Raw genomic sequence first — 17,466 nt, forward strand, 5'->3', positions numbered from 1 at the left:
CAAGTGGAAGGAGGTACTTTCAGAGACTTCATTCGTAGAACAACATGGGATTTATTTACAAGTCAGTTACAGGAGCTGCATGCTTGCAGCTAAACCAAAGTGCCTCTGCACTAGGCAAACTCCTCTCCCTGGAGAGATTCCACACGATGAGTCCTGGGGCGAAATTCTCCCCCAACGGCGCGATGTCCGCCGACTGGCACCAAACACGGCGCCAATCAGACGGGCAACGCGCCGGCCCAAAGGTGCGGAATGCTCCGCATCTTTGGCGGCCTAGCCCCAACATTGAGGGGCTAGGCCGACGCCGGAGGGATTTCCGCCCCGCGAGCTGGCGGAAATGGCGTTTGTTGCCCCGCCAGCTGGCGCGGAAATGCGGCGCATGCGCGGGAGCGTCAGCGGCCGCTGACAGTTTCCCGCCGCATGCACGGGGGCGTCAGCGGCCGCTGTCAGTTTCCCGCGCATGCGCAGTGGGGAGAGTCTCTTCCGCCTCCGCCATGGTGCAGGGCGTGGCGGAGGCTGAAGGGAAAGAGTGCCTCCACGGCACAGGCCCGCCCGCGGATCGGTGGGCCCCGATCGCGGGCCAGGCCACCGTGGGGGCACCCCCCGGGGTCAGATCGCCCCGCGCCCCCCCCCCCCCAGGACCCCGGAGCCCGCCCACGCCGCCTGGCCCCGCCGGCAAATACCAGCTTTGATTTACGCCGGCGGGACAGGCAATTTCTGGGCGGGACTTCGGCCCATCCGGGCCGGAGAATCCAGCGGGGGGTCCCGCCAACCGGCGCGGCCCGATTCCCGCCCCCGCCCAATCTCCGGTACCGGAGACTTCGGCGGGGGCGGGGGTGGGATTCACGGCGGCCAACGGCCATTCTCCGACCCGGCGGGGGGTCACTATGTTCCTTGTTGGTGCTTGAAAATATTTGCATAGGCAGACAGAATGAACACCCATTGTTGAATTCTTGCCGAGGCAATTGGCGGGATAGCCTTGTCTTCGTTGAAGAGATCCAAAAGCGGTTTGTGGTCAGAAACAATGGTAAAGTCTGTACCGTGTAAATATTGATGGAATTTTTTGATGTCAAAGATTATTGATTATCCTTTCTTCTTGATTTGTGAGTCGCCTTTTTCAGCCTCTGAGAGGATTCTTGGCACACACCCTATTAGCTTTTCAGCGTTGTCATCCACCTCATGAGACACCACACCAATCCCACACCAATCGTAGGTCAATATCGGTTCTTTAGGTGGGTCAAAGTGTACAAAAAGGTTTGAGGAATGCAACAATTGCTTCACTCGAGTGAAAACATCCTCCTGGAGAGCCTTCTCAAGACAACAATAGTGTTTCTTTAGCAGAATATGCAAGAGACCAGTACCATCAATAGGTTTGGTAAAAATAATGTCCAGAGTAGTTTCCCCCAAAATGATATGGATTCAGTGGTGTTTATGGAGGGAGCACCTCCTTTATCACTTTGATCTTGTCTTTCACAGTGTGTAACCTACATATGACTACAGGATACCCCAGGTAGGTCAGCTCAGTGGCTTGAAAGGTGCATTTCTCTTTCTTGAGGCAAGCCCCGGTCTCCTGAAATTTCTTTAACATCTGTTCTAAGTTTGCTAGATGCTTGATCTCTATCGATACACTTATACGGACATTGTCAAGATGTACTACAACCATGGTGGTCGTTGAAATATTGCACATACTGAAGACATGCCAAAAGACACACATGTGAACTGGAATAGGCTTTTTGTGTGTGTTTATTGTGACATAATGCCGGGAAGTGTCATCTAATTTGAGTTGCTGGTATGCTTGACTTATATCCAGCATTTTGTAAGTTTAACCTTCTGCCAGCTTTGCATACAGATCTTCAATTCTCTGGGTTGGATTTTTATCCAGCTTGGCAACCTGATGAATTGTTAGCTTATAATTGGCGCAAATGGTCTTGTCTGGTTTCAAGGCGGGGCATTGGGTGCTGTCCATTCCAAAAACTGACCTGGTTGGATAATGCCCAGTTCTTTCAACCTGTTAAACTCAGTGTCCATTTTTTCTTGTAAGGGGCGAAATTCTCCTACCCGCCCCGCCACATTTCTGCCCCGACCGGCCGGCGGGAGTCTCCGTAACACCGGCCGGTCAATGGGGTTCCCCATTGTGGGGCAGCCCCACGCCGTCGGGAAACCCCCGGGCGCCGGCAAAACGGAGACTCCCGCCGGCGGAGAATGACGCCCCAGGTATATGGGGCGGGATTCTCCGACCCCCCGCCTGGTCGGAGAATCGCCGGGGGCTGGCGGGAATCCCGCCCCCGCTGAATATCCGGTGCCGGCGAATTCGGCAACCGGCGGGGGCGGGATTCACGGCGCCCAACGGCCATTCTCCGACCCGGCGGGGGGTCGGAGAATGACGCCTCTGATTTGTCACCCACACCGTGTGATCCTTACTCTGCTGTGTTGCAGAGGGACAATCCCTACATCCCTCCTCCTTTAACTCCTTTATAAAATCTCCAATGATTAATTTACTTAATCCTATATTCTAACCATGCATTGAATACATGAGTCGGGCAATTCTAAATCTAGTCTTTAAAGAGGTTTCTTGACTTTTCTCAAGCGGCACAATTCTTTGGGGTGCTTCCTGAGATCAATGTTGATTGCAATAACGATACCTCGGCTGGTACAGGCAGTTCATCACTACTTGCTGCCAAGGAAACTTCAGTCATGTCTATAATGGGTCGATCAGTTACTTTGGTGTTTACGGGTTCGAAAACATTTCTTGATGGCAACATTGACTGCTGGAGCAGTCAAGTGGTTCACGTGTTTATGAATTAATCATCCCTCCACGTCCACTTGGTATGAAAAGTGTCTGGTCTTAGAAACAATAATTCCGGGGACCCAACTTGACGCACTCCAGGGGCGTCATTCTCCGCCGGCGGGAGTCTCCGTTTTGCCGGCGCCTGGGGGTTTCCCAAAGGCGTGGGGCTGCCCCACAATGGGAAACCCCATTGACCGGCCGGTGTTACGGAGACTCCCGCCGGCCGGTCGGGGCAGAAATGTGGCGGGGCGGGTAGGAGAATTTCGCCCCTGAAGTTTCTCACCTGAATGGCTTAATTTTCCATAAATGATCGTGCTGTACAATGTGAATCATGGCTTGCTTTCTGCTGAAGTTGGCTGGCTTCTATCCTCCCTGGCAAATTTGGAAACATGAGGCTCCGCCTCATTCTGAGATGACATTTCATTAGCAGTTCTGCTGCTGGTACTCCCATTGTCGCATGTAAAGTGGTACAATAGCTAAGGGGGAATAGTGAGATTTTGGTCTCTAAGTTTCCTCCTGACAGTTTCTTCAGGCCAAACTTAGCAGTTTCGATGACCTCTCAGCTAATCTGTTTGATGCTGGGTGGTAAGGTGCAGTTCTAATGTGTTTAATCATGTCGAGAGCGGTGAAGTTTTGAAACTCAGCGTTGGGAATATGGTTCCATTGTCTGATACCATGACTTCAGGTAATCAGTGAGTTGAAAAGTAATGGTGCAATCTTTTGATGGTAACATGTGATGTTGGTGACTTCACCTCAAAAATGCCCAAACAGTTCGAGTGTGCATCAATCACGAGCAAAAACATTGTGCCTGGGAATGCACCACTAAAATCCACATGGATTCGTACCCATAGCCTGCCAAGCCTTTCCCAAGGGTGCAGGCACCTTTTGTTGCAGCTGGCACTGTTGACAGTCATTGACTAGCTCCTCAATATCAGCATTAATACCAGGGCACCACACACAACTCCTGGCAAACATCTTCATCTTAGAGATGCCAGGATGAGTGCTGTGTAACTCAGTTAGGAGCAGCTCTTGTCCTGGTACAGGAACAACTACTCTTGCTCCCCAGATGAAGTTGCCATCCTTTTTTTTAATTAAGGGGCAATTTAGCATGGCCAATCCACCTACTCTGCACATCTTTTGGGTTGTGGGGGGCGAAACCCACGCAAACACGGGGAGAATGTTCAAACTCCACACGGACTCCAAACTCCCACCAGAGCCGGGATCAAACCTGGGACCTCGGCGCCGTGAGTCAACTGTGCTAACCACTGTGCCACCGTGCTGCCCATGAGTATGTTGCCATCCGGACAACTCAATTCACTTTTGCGGGTAAAGAATGGTTTAACTTCCTCAGAAACGGGCTCATTTACCCATTCTCGAAGTATTTTGTCCCTCACTTTGGACAGAAATGGATCTCGATTGGTCCAGTTCCTGATCTGTTTTGCACAAGCTGTCATGCGTCTAAACACTTTAATGTCAAGATGATATATTGTGGGACTGGATTACATGTGATACATTCTTGCAAGGGTAGGTGGCCAAGGGCATCGCCATTCACTATGTTCCTTGTTGGTGCTTGAAAATATTTGCATAGGCAGACAGAATGAACACCCATTGTTGAATTCTTGCCGAGGCAATTGGCGGGATAGCCTTGTCTTCGTTGAAGAGATCCAAAAGCGGTTTGTGGTCAGAAACAATGGTAAAGTCTGTACCGTGTAAATATTGATGGAATTTTTTGATGTCAAAGATTATTGATTATCCTTTCTTCTTGATTTGTGAGTCGCCTTTTTCAGCCTCTGAGAGGATTCTTGGCACACACCCTATTAGCTTTTCAGCGTTGTCATCCACCTCATGAGACACCACACCAATCCCACACCAATCGTAGGTCAATATCGGTTCTTTAGGTGGGTCAAAGTGTACAAAAAGGTTTGAGGAATGCAACAATTGCTTCACTCGAGTGAAAACATCCTCCTGGAGAGCCTTCTCAAGACAACAATAGTGTTTCTTTAGCAGAATATGCAAGAGACCAGTACCATCAATAGGTTTGGTAAAAATAATGTCCAGAGTAGTTTCCCCCAAAATGATATGGATTCAGTGGTGTTTATGGAGGGAGCACCTCCTTTATCACTTTGATCTTGTCTTTCACAGTGTGTAACCTACATATGACTACAGGATACCCCAGGTAGGTCAGCTCAGTGGCTTGAAAGGTGCATTTCTCTTTCTTGAGGCAAGCCCCGGTCTCCTGAAATTTCTTTAACATCTGTTCTAAGTTTGCTAGATGCTTGATCTCTATCGATACACTTATACGGACATTGTCAAGATGTACTACAACCATGGTGGTCGTTGAAATATTGCACATACTGAAGACATGCCAAAAGACACACATGTGAACTGGAATAGGCTTTTTGTGTGTGTTTATTGTGACATAATGCCGGGAAGTGTCATCTAATTTGAGTTGCTGGTATGCTTGACTTATATCCAGCATTTTGTAAGTTTAACCTTCTGCCAGCTTTGCATACAGATCTTCAATTCTCTGGGTTGGATTTTTATCCAGCTTGGCAACCTGATGAATTGTTAGCTTATAATTGGCGCAAATGGTCTTGTCTGGTTTCAAGGCGGGGCATTGGGTGCTGTCCATTCCAAAAACTGACCTGGTTGGATAATGCCCAGTTCTTTCAACCTGTTAAACTCAGTGTCCATTTTTTCTTGTAAGGGGCGAAATTCTCCTACCCGCCCCGCCACATTTCTGCCCCGACCGGCCGGCGGGAGTCTCCGTAACACCGGCCGGTCAATGGGGTTCCCCATTGTGGGGCAGCCCCACGCCGTCGGGAAACCCCCGGGCGCCGGCAAAACGGAGACTCCCGCCGGCGGAGAATGACGCCCCAGGTATATGGGGCGGGATTCTCCGACCCCCCGCCTGGTCGGAGAATCGCCGGGGGCTGGCGGGAATCCCGCCCCCGCTGAATATCCGGTGCCGGCGAATTCGGCAACCGGCGGGGGCGGGATTCACGGCGCCCAACGGCCATTCTCCGACCCGGTGGGGGTCGGAGAATGACGCCTCTGATTTGTCACCCACACCGTGTGATCCTTACTCTGCTGTGTTGCAGAGGGACAATCCCTACATCCCTCCTCCTTTAACTCCTTTATAAAATCTCCAATGATTAATTTACTTAATCCTATATTCTAACCATGCATTGAATACATGAGTCGGGCAATTCTAAATCTAGTCTTTAAAGAGGTTTCTTGACTTTTCTCAAGCGGCACAATTCTTTGGGGTGCTTCCTGAGATCAATGTTGATTGCAATAACGATACCTCGGCTGGTACAGGCAGTTCATCACTACTTGCTGCCAAGGAAACTTCAGTCATGTCTATAATGGGTCGATCAGTTACTTTGGTGTTTACGGGTTCGAAAACATTTCTTGATGGCAACATTGACTGCTGGAGCAGTCAAGTGGTTCACGTGTTTATGAATTAATCATCCCTCCACGTCCACTTGGTATGAAAAGTGTCTGGTCTTAGAAACAATAATTCCGGGGACCCAACTTGACGCACTCCAGGGGCGTCATTCTCCGCCGGCGGGAGTCTCCGTTTTGCCGGCGCCTGGGGGTTTCCCAAAGGCGTGGGGCTGCCCCACAATGGGAAACCCCATTGACCGGCCGGTGTTACGGAGACTCCCGCCGGCCGGTCGGGGCAGAAATGTGGCGGGGCGGGTAGGAGAATTTCGCCCCTGAAGTTTCTCACCTGAATGGCTTAATTTTCCATAAATGATCGTGCTGTACAATGTGAATCATGGCTTGCTTTCTGCTGAAGTTGGCTGGCTTCTATCCTCCCTGGCAAATTTGGAAACATGAGGCTCCGCCTCATTCTGAGATGACATTTCATTAGCAGTTCTGCTGCTGGTACTCCCATTGTCGCATGTAAAGTGGTACAATAGCTAAGGGGGAATAGTGAGATTTTGGTCTCTAAGTTTCCTCCTGACAGTTTCTTCAGGCCAAACTTAGCAGTTTCGATGACCTCTCAGCTAATCTGTTTGATGCTGGGTGGTAAGGTGCAGTTCTAATGTGTTTAATCATGTCGAGAGCGGTGAAGTTTTGAAACTCAGCGTTGGGAATATGGTTCCATTGTCTGATACCATGACTTCAGGTAATCAGTGAGTTGAAAAGTAATGGTGCAATCTTTTGATGGTAACATGTGATGTTGGTGACTTCACCTCAAAAATGCCCAAACAGTTCGAGTGTGCATCAATCACGAGCAAAAACATTGTGCCTGGGAATGCACCACTAAAATCCACATGGATTCGTACCCATAGCCTGCCAAGCCTTTCCCAAGGGTGCAGGCACCTTTTGTTGCAGCTGGCACTGTTGACAGTCATTGACTAGCTCCTCAATATCAGCATTAATACCAGGGCACCACACACAACTCCTGGCAAACATCTTCATCTTAGAGATGCCAGGATGAGTGCTGTGTAACTCAGTTAGGAGCAGCTCTTGTCCTGGTACAGGAACAACTACTCTTGCTCCCCAGATGAAGTTGCCATCCTTTTTTTTAATTAAGGGGCAATTTAGCATGGCCAATCCACCTACTCTGCACATCTTTTGGGTTGTGGGGGGCGAAACCCACGCAAACACGGGGAGAATGTTCAAACTCCACACGGACTCCAAACTCCCACCAGAGCCGGGATCAAACCTGGGACCTCGGCGCCGTGAGTCAACTGTGCTAACCACTGTGCCACCGTGCTGCCCATGAGTATGTTGCCATCCGGACAACTCAATTCACTTTTGCGGGTAAAGAATGGTTTAACTTCCTCAGAAACGGGCTCATTTACCCATTCTCGAAGTATTTTGTCCCTCACTTTGGACAGAAATGGATCTCGATTGGTCCAGTTCCTGATCTGTTTTGCACAAGCTGTCATGCGTCTAAACACTTTAATGTCAAGATGATATATTGTGGGACTGGATTACATGTGATACATTCTTGCAAGGGTAGGTGGCCAAGGGCATCGCCATTCACTATGTTCCTTGTTGGTGCTTGAAAATATTTGCATAGGCAGACAGAATGAACACCCATTGTTGAATTCTTGCCGAGGCAATTGGCGGGATAGCCTTGTCTTCGTTGAAGAGATCCAAAAGCGGTTTGTGGTCAGAAACAATGGTAAAGTCTGTACCGTGTAAATATTGATGGAATTTTTTGATGTCAAAGATTATTGATTATCCTTTCTTCTTGATTTGTGAGTCGCCTTTTTCAGCCTCTGAGAGGATTCTTGGCACACACCCTATTAGCTTTTCAGCGTTGTCATCCACCTCATGAGACACCACACCAATCCCACACCAATCGTAGGTCAATATCGGTTCTTTAGGTGGGTCAAAGTGTACAAAAAGGTTTGAGGAATGCAACAATTGCTTCACTCGAGTGAAAACATCCTCCTGGAGAGCCTTCTCAAGACAACAATAGTGTTTCTTTAGCAGAATATGCAAGAGACCAGTACCATCAATAGGTTTGGTAAAAATAATGTCCAGAGTAGTTTCCCCCAAAATGATATGGATTCAGTGGTGTTTATGGAGGGAGCACCTCCTTTATCACTTTGATCTTGTCTTTCACAGTGTGTAACCTACATATGACTACAGGATACCCCAGGTAGGTCAGCTCAGTGGCTTGAAAGGTGCATTTCTCTTTCTTGAGGCAAGCCCCGGTCTCCTGAAATTTCTTTAACATCTGTTCTAAGTTTGCTAGATGCTTGATCTCTATCGATACACTTATACGGACATTGTCAAGATGTACTACAACCATGGTGGTCGTTGAAATATTGCACATACTGAAGACATGCCAAAAGACACACATGTGAACTGGAATAGGCTTTTTGTGTGTGTTTATTGTGACATAATGCCGGGAAGTGTCATCTAATTTGAGTTGCTGGTATGCTTGACTTATATCCAGCATTTTGTAAGTTTAACCTTCTGCCAGCTTTGCATACAGATCTTCAATTCTCTGGGTTGGATTTTTATCCAGCTTGGCAACCTGATGAATTGTTAGCTTATAATTGGCGCAAATGGTCTTGTCTGGTTTCAAGGCGGGGCATTGGGTGCTGTCCATTCCAAAAACTGACCTGGTTGGATAATGCCCAGTTCTTTCAACCTGTTAAACTCAGTGTCCATTTTTTCTTGTAAGGGGCGAAATTCTCCTACCCGCCCCGCCACATTTCTGCCCCGACCGGCCGGCGGGAGTCTCCGTAACACCGGCCGGTCAATGGGGTTCCCCATTGTGGGGCAGCCCCACGCCGTCGGGAAACCCCCGGGCGCCGGCAAAACGGAGACTCCCGCCGGCGGAGAATGACGCCCCAGGTATATGGGGCGGGATTCTCCGACCCCCCGCCTGGTCGGAGAATCGCCGGGGGCTGGCGGGAATCCCACCCCCGCCGGTTGCCGAATTCGCTGGCACCGTATATTCGGCGGGGGCAGGAATCGCGCCGCGCCGGTTGGCGGGCCCCCCCCGGCGATTCTCCGGCCCGCGATGGGCCGAAGTCCTGCTGCTGGAATGCGTGTCCCGCCGGCGTGGATTAAACCACCTCTCTTACTGGCGGGAGAAGGCGACGCGGGCGGGCTCCAGGGTCCTGGGGGGGGGGCGCGGGGCGATCTGGCCCCGGGGGGTGCCCCCACGGTGACCTGGCCCGCGATCGGGGCCCACCGATCGGCGGGCGGGCCTGTGCCGTGGGGGCACTCTTTTCCTTCCGCCTTTGCCACGGTCTCAACCATGGCGGAGGCGGAAGAGACCCCCTCCACTGCGCATGCGCGGGGATGCCGTGAGTGGCCGCTGACGCTCCCGCGCATGCGCCGCACGGCAAAGTCAGTTTTGCGCCAGCTGGCGGGGCACCAAAGGCCTTTCCCACCAGCTGGCGGGGCGGAAATCAGTCCGTCGCGGGCCTAGCCCCTCAAGGTTAGGGCTTGGCCCCTCAAGATGCGGAAGATTCCGCACCTTTGGGGCGGCGCGATGCCGGACTGAATCGCGCAGTTTTTGGCGCCGGTCGGCGGACATCGCGCTGATTGCGGAGAATCCCGCCCATGGTTTCAGTCTTGCCCTAAAGAATCGGTGAGTTGCCTCTGAATCAACGTATATCTTAGCTTGTAGCCCTTTACGTTTTTCCAATTTGTCACAAACTATGTTGCCGTATTTTCTTTTTTTTTTAATTTAGAGTACCCAATTATTTATTCTCCAATTAAGGGGCAATTTAGCGTGAGCCAATCCACCTAATTTGCACATCTTTGGATTGTGGGCAAATCGAGTTTAATGCAGAAAAGTGTGAGGTGATTCATTTTGGAAGGAATAACTGGAAGACAGAGTACTGGGCTAATGGTAAGATACTTGGCAGTGTGGATGAGCAGAGAGATCTCGGTGTCCATGTACATAGATCCCTGAAAGTTGCCACTCAGGTTGAGACGGTTGTTAAGAAGGTGTACGGTGTGTTAGCTTTTATTGGTAGAGGGATTGAGTTTCGGAGCCATGAGGTCATGTTGCAGCTGTACAAAACTCTGGTGCGGCCGCATTTGGAGTATTGCGTGCAATTCTGGTCGCCGCATTATAGGAAGGATGTGGAAGCATTGGAAAGGGTGCAGAGGAGATTTACCAGAATGTTGCCTGGTATGGAGGGAAGATCTTATGAAGGAAGGCTGAGGGACTTGAGGCTGTTAGAGAGAAGAAGGTTAAGAGGTGACTTAATTGAGGCATACAAGATGATCAGAGGATGGGATAGGGTGGACAGTGAGAGCCTTTTTCCTCGGATGGTGATGTCTAGCACGAGGGGACATAGCTTTAAATTGAGGGGATATAGATATAAGACAGATGTCAGAGGTAGGTTCTTTACTCAGAGAGTAGTAAGGGCGTGGAATGCCCTGCCTGCAACAGTAGTAGACTCGCCAACACTTAGGGCATTCAAATGGTCATTGGATAGTTATATGGACGATAAGGGAATAGTGTAGATGGGCTTTAGAGTGGTTTCACAGGTTAGCGCAACATCGAGGGCCGAAGGGCCTGTACTGCGCTGTAATGTTCTATGTTCTATGTTCTATTATGGGGCAGAAGGAGGCCATTTGACCCATTGATTCTGTACCGGCTCTCCAAACTATCATCATGGCTTAATGCCATTCCCCTGCCTTTTCCCCATACCCCTCCACAGTGTTTCTATTCAAATAATCATCGAATGCCCTCTTAAATGCCTCAGAGGAACCTGCCTGCGCCACAATTCCAGGAAGTGCAATCAAGACCCAAATCACTTGTGTGAAAACATTTTTTTTTCACATTACATTTGCTACTTTTGCAAATAACTTAAAATGTTGTTCTTGATCCTTTTAGAAGTGGGAACAGTTTCTACCTACCTACTCTGTTCACGGTTTGCAGCGTACCTTGAACATCGCTATCACTGCCCAGTTGGTTTGGTCCTTCGCCCATTACGATTGTCTCTGGGCGCTGGGTAGACTGTTGTCCTTAATTTACAGGTACCATTGTGATGCCCCTTAATTTTATTACTTCTCCCGTATATGTCTTCAACTTGGCAGAAGTGCTCTCCAAATTCAGTGGTTGGACGTCCTCTCTTAGGTATTGAAATGTATGCTCACCCATCAGAAAGGCTGATTTTCCTGTATCCACTTTCAGCTTAAGAGACTTTCCATTTACCAGGAGTGTTACAGTAATTGGGCCTATCTTGCCTGTTTTTAGATTAAACAGTTAATACCAGAATCATGGGTGCGAGATTCTTCCACATTGTATACTTGTGTAAATATTGTATACATCATGGGTGACCAATTACTCGCCGATCTTGACTTAGCTCTGTGCTGCTTTATCAAATGTCCTCTTTTGTGACAATAAAAAGACACAGCCTCCTTAAACTGACTTGATTCAGGAGTGTGGCTACCTCCACATTGGTAACCTTCTAGATTATCATCGATTATCATAGATTATCATAGAATTTACAGTGCAGAAGGAGACCATTCGGTCCATCGAGTCTGCACCGGCCCTTGGAAAGAGTACCCTACCCAAGGTCAACACCTCCACCCTATCCCCATAACCCAGTACCCCCACCCAACACTAAGGGCAATTTATCATGGCCAACCCACCTAACCTGCACATCTTTGGACTGTGGGAGGAAACCGGAGCACCCGGAGGAAACTCACGCAGAGGATGCAGACTCCGCACAGACAGTGACCCAAGCCGGAATCGAACCTGGGACCCTGGAGCTGTGAAGCAATTGTGCTATCCACAATGCTACCGTGCTACCGTGCTACTTTAAGCTTTACTGGCTGATTGCCTATACTGTACCTTTTTGTTTTGTTGGTTGAAATTGTTTCCATTTCATGGCTGCTTCAGTGGTTTTGGCCCCACAGCTGGTCATAGGTTTTCATCGTAACTGGTAAAGGACACCATCTTGTGCGCTCTTCAGTTCTTGTGTATCTTTTTCAGTGCTGTCCACAGCCAGTGTTATCTCCATTGCTTGTTTAAAAGTTAGATTCTGCAAGAAATCTGTGTTGAAAAGCATAATTGTTCACACCACAGACTAACCGATTCCGTAACATGTCATTTTGGGTGGCTCCAAAATCACGATACTCTGTTAATTACTTCAGTTCAATGATGTAAGTTACGATTGACTCACCTGGGGCTCTCACCCTCAAATTAAATTTGAATTTCTGGAATATGACCAATGGTGTGGTTGCAATTGAGCCTTCATGAAACTCATGAGCTCACTGAAGGGCTTGGAGCCAGGCACATTTGTTGCTATAATACCGTGAATAAGGCTTTAGGTCTGAGTCCCACAAACACTTAGGAGAATTGCTTTGCATTTCGCCTCCTGGCCTATTTATTTTGCTTGGAAATAATACTTGATATATTATGTCCAGTCCCCCAGGGAGGAGTCAAATGGGTCATCCAGTGCTGTGAAGGCACTTGCACCTTTTGCTCTTAGTTCATTTGGTTCTCACCCAAAATAGTTGGAAGCAAGCTGAGCTGCCTTCGCCTTACCCGGCCTCATTTAAGCCTGAACGTCAACAGGTTGGAATCAGCCTCTTGTTGCGCTCATTCAAGCCAGGATGCTGGCAGCTAGGAAATCAGCTCCTAGATTTATGGCTTCTGAGTCACTTTCTGGTGAACACAACACTGCCTCTGATGGATATCAGGTGAGACAGGAACATCCCAGGGATCGGACAGTCAGAGGTCTGCTGGATCCCAGGACTCAGCTGTGCCCCAGCCAGGTATTGTGCCTCTGGGTATGTTCGTCCTTCAGCTGCTGGACATGCAAAGACAGAGCCAGGAATACCAGGAAGGAGTGTCATTGACACTCTTGTGACTGCAAGGCTGAATGGAGGAGCCCCAAATCCTTCTGACGCAGGAGATGGTGCCAGCAATGCATAGCACCCAGGCCAACACTGCAAGGGATCTACAGTAGAAAGCGTAGGGCAAGAGGTCAGATTCATAATGGGAGAATTTCAAAGCATGGCTCTGTCGCTGAGGACCATGGCTGAGGGCTTAAACTGTATGGTTCAGACAATGGTGGAAGTCGGATTGACAGCGCCAGGTGACAGTGGGGTTTCTGGAACTCACTTCAGTGGCCCCTTCGTCCCATAGAGTAACCCAGGGGTCCACAAGAACCTCGAGGAAGGATGATCCGCTAGAACGCATCCTGGGGCCTCCACCCAGGAGATTCTGGGAGTGACCAGCCAATTTAACACTCCCCTTCCCGTGACTGGCGCTACTCAGGCACAGTGGGCAGAAAAGGGTGACATGGCAGCATTCAGGAATAGGCCAGGATCCTCCAGGTCCAAGTCCTTCAGAGGGTGCCTGCCAAGGGTATCTCAGGCAACAGGATGTGAAGACAGCAGAATGTAGAAGGCATCCTGGGAACACATCTAGATGTAATGGGAAGGTACAGAAGTCAAAGGAATTTTAGGGGTGCAGTGTGGGCATGGATGAAGTTAGGCAATAGTAATTGGGAGGGCATTCTCACTTGTAAAACGTACACATGTCACTGAATTAAATATTATTGTTCTTCACTACCTTATCTACTCACATTCTCTTACCCTCCTCCCAGTGGCATAGCACTTCTCCCCATCGAGACACAGCTGTTCTCACTGGGCCTCCATGCCTGCCAAGTGGTTAGGCCCTCTCAGTATGAATGTTCAATTTGTACTGACAAGACTCAGGCAAGATTCAGTGAACCCTAGACCTTCACTCCTACTCCCCCTTTAGAGCAAAGGGACAAAAGAATGTTGGGTCGAACCCCACTGAGACAAATCAGGGAGTCAATGTGCCGGCAGCAGACAGACAGGAGTCAGACATAAGCAGTAGCTGAGGAGCATTACAGACCATTCCTCACTGCGAGTCATCAGCACCCTCCTGCATTGACCGGGCAGCAAATACTCAGGGACTCCATGGCCCCAGTACCCTGATGATTGAGATCTCTGCAACCGTCATCCATTGATCATAGGTGGGTCACAACATCCTGGGGCAAGGGGGTGCGGCTGTCAGACAACAAGCTGATACTACTCCATAAAGCAGGAAAGTTTCCCAAGAATTGCTGTGCATGCACACCCTCACCTGCTCTCCATCATAGAATCACAGAATTTACAGTGCAGAAGGAGGCCATTCGGCCCATCGAGTCTGCACCGCACCTTGGAAAGAACACCCTGCTTAAGCACACGCCTCCACCCTATCCCCGTAACTTAGTAACTCCACCTAACCTTTTGAACACCAAGGGGCAATTTAGCATCCTCCGATACTCAGCAGCCTCTTCCTCGACTCCTTCCTGAATGTCCTCCTTATCCGAGGACACATGCCACTCCTCAGGAAGGTCATCGCCCTCCTGCAGAGCAAGGCTGTCAGGGCACATCAGATCTCCACAATGCTGTTGGAGTGTGTGTTCCTCCAATGCTGTAATAAGTGGAATGGCCAGCTCCACTGGTTCCATACCAATATCTATATGTTCCCTGTAATCGATAAGAGGGAAGGAGACAGTCAGGTTGGTGACGCAGTCAGATACCATCATTATCTCCCCAGACCCATTGTCCTACCGGACCTGGGAGTAGCCAATCCCAGACCTTATCTGGCGGCGACCGTTCACTCACAGCTCAGGTGCCTTCCCATCTCCATTGCTTGACTGGCCATTGCATGATTGAGGGTCACCTTTATTCAGACAAACTGTTAATATCTATCAGAATTATATACATACATTGCATACACAGCTTGTATCTTGGCTTCTTTCATATAGATATTGAATTATCTTGTCACAAATGATGGAATTATAAGGATTGATTCAATGAATCTTAGATATTTTGACTCGCACAGATTTATCTATACAATAATTGTAAATGTTCAGACTGTCTTCTTCTTCAGGCAATAATCATGGATCTCCAGCCATTCCGAATGTTATATGACTCCAACAGCCTAATCTTCCTGTGGTGTTCTGAGTTTAATCTTCCCATATCTCCTTTCTAGGTATCATATGCATTCACGATGGGAATGAACATGAAGATGAAGAAACTTGGAAACCTAAGGACTGCGAAATCTGCATTTGTATGAATGGAATCACCCTCTGTAATGATATAGAATGTGACATCGTAGACTGCCCTGATGCTGAGATACCCTCTGGGGAATGCTGTGCTATATGTCCAACCATTCCTCCAACACCCAGCACTGTAAGAATATATTGTTTTAATTGCCATTTCATTTTGATGCCAAAAAGAAAATATGGATGTAATTTACTGTGGGTTGGAATGAGTAAGTGCTGTTTCTTAGTATTGTGGTAGTATGCATTAGGGGTCATGTGGGACTGGAAGCCCTAATGTCATTGGCTGACAGATCCCGGGTCCTGGTTGGCCGTTGACCTCTAGCTCCGCCCTGAAGGTGGAGTACAAGAAGCAGGAGTCCTCCCACGCAGGTCAGTCTACTACTGAACTGCGGGGGAACAGACACGCTTAATAAAGCCTCATCGACTTCACTTTATTCGTCTCTCGGAGTCTTTGTGCGCTACAATTTATTAAGCGTGACTAAAGGACTATGGAGCTCAGGATCATCCCGGAATGCCTGAGGATCAGCCCCCACGCAGTGAACGCGGCAGCAGCTTTCAAGCACTGGCAGACTTGTTTTGAGGCCTACCTCAGAACGGCCACCGGCCGGGTCACAGAAGACCAAAAACTACACGTCCTGCACTCGAGGTTAAGCACGGAGATTTTCTCTCTCATCGAAGATGCAGAGGATTTCCAGACGGCGTTCGCAGCACTAAAAAGGCTCTATGTCCACCCAGTAAACCAGATCTACGCTCGCTATCGGCTCGCAACGAGACGGCAAAGTCCCGGAGAATCGATTGATGAATTCTACGCCGCGCTACTAATTTTGGGACGAGCCTGCAGCTGCCCGTCGGTGAACGCAAATAAACACACGGACATGTTAATGCGCGATGCTTTGTGGCAGGTATGAACTCCTCCCAAATCCGCCAAAGACTTCTAGAAAAAGAGTCGCTAGGACTCTCAGAGGCACGGGCCCTAGCAGCCTCCCTAGACGTGGCCGCGCGAAATACCTGCGCCTACGGCCCCGACCGCGCGGCAGCCCATTGGGCTCCGTACGTACCCGTCACGACAAACCCACCCCCCCCCCCCCCGGACACCCCACAGGCTTGCGCGGTCCAAACGCCAAGTCGCACCGGGGGCGCCCGCTGCTATTTCTGCGGCCAGGCGAAACACCCCCACAGCGCTGCCCGGCCCGCGCAGCGATCTGTAAGAGCTGCGGGAAAAAGGGCCATTTCGCGGCTGTGTGCCGGTCCCGCGAGGTTGCCGCTGTCCCGGAAGAACAGGGAGCCCTGCACGCCGTTTACGCTCCCCAACCCCCCCAGCGCCCCATGTACGACCCGCAGGTGCAGCCACTCTGGGTCCCGACCACCGCTGTCCCGGGAGAACAGGGAGCCCTGCACGCCGCTTACGCTCCCCAACCCCCCCCAGCGCCCCATGTACGACCCGCAGGCGCAGCCACTCTGGGTCCCGACCACCGCTGTCCCGGGAGAACAGGGAGCCCTGCACGCCGCTTACGCTCCCAAACCCCCCCCCCCCGCGCCCTACGTATGACCCGCCGGCGCTACCAATGTGGGTCCCGACCACCGCTGTCCCCAGAGAAGAGGGAGCCCCGCGCGTTCCTGACGCTCCCCAACCCCAGCGCCCCATGTGCGACCCGCAGACGCCGCCATTTTGGGTCCCGGCCACCACGAGGGGAGGAAGGGCGCCGCCATCTTGGACCAGACCTGTACGACGCATGTGGGCGGCCATTTTGTCCACCCCGCCGCCATCTTGTGACCCCCCAGCCATGTGCGATGCGTGGGGGCAGCCATCTTGTTCACCCCAGACGCCATCTTGGACGGCAACAACGGACCCCAGTGTTGACGGCTCCACGGGGTTCGAAGAAGATGCTCAACTACTACAACCACGTCTCGCTTCAATGACGCTGGACCAAGCTCGGCCCCGGACACTCCAGACGACGACGACAACGGTGCTGATAAACGGGCACGAGACACCATGCCTAGTCGACTCCGGGAGCACGGAGAGCTTTATCCACCTCGACACGGTAAGACGCTGTTCTTTGACCACCCATCCCAGCGCACAAAAGATTTCCCTAGCTGCAGGATCCCACTCCGTACAGATCAAAGGATTCTGCATAGTTACCC

The 17,466-nt window shown here is 50.3% G+C and overlaps 1 protein-coding gene across 1 annotated transcript in view; it reads left to right on the forward strand.

The window, feature by feature from the left end:
- LOC140406814 (uncharacterized) overlaps positions 1-17,466 on the forward strand; it is a 249,663-nt gene that overhangs the window by 56,782 nt on the left and 175,415 nt on the right. Inside the window, exon 2 of the mRNA XM_072494717.1 lies at positions 15,252-15,451. Coding sequence (XP_072350818.1) covers positions 15,252-15,451 — 200 coding nt within the window. The remainder of the gene's footprint in view (positions 1-15,251; positions 15,452-17,466) is intronic.

The sequence above is a fragment of the Scyliorhinus torazame genome, chromosome 2 (genome assembly GCF_047496885.1).
Source record: "Scyliorhinus torazame isolate Kashiwa2021f chromosome 2, sScyTor2.1, whole genome shotgun sequence".
In the NCBI taxonomy this organism is placed as follows: Eukaryota; Metazoa; Chordata; class Chondrichthyes; order Carcharhiniformes; family Scyliorhinidae; genus Scyliorhinus; species Scyliorhinus torazame.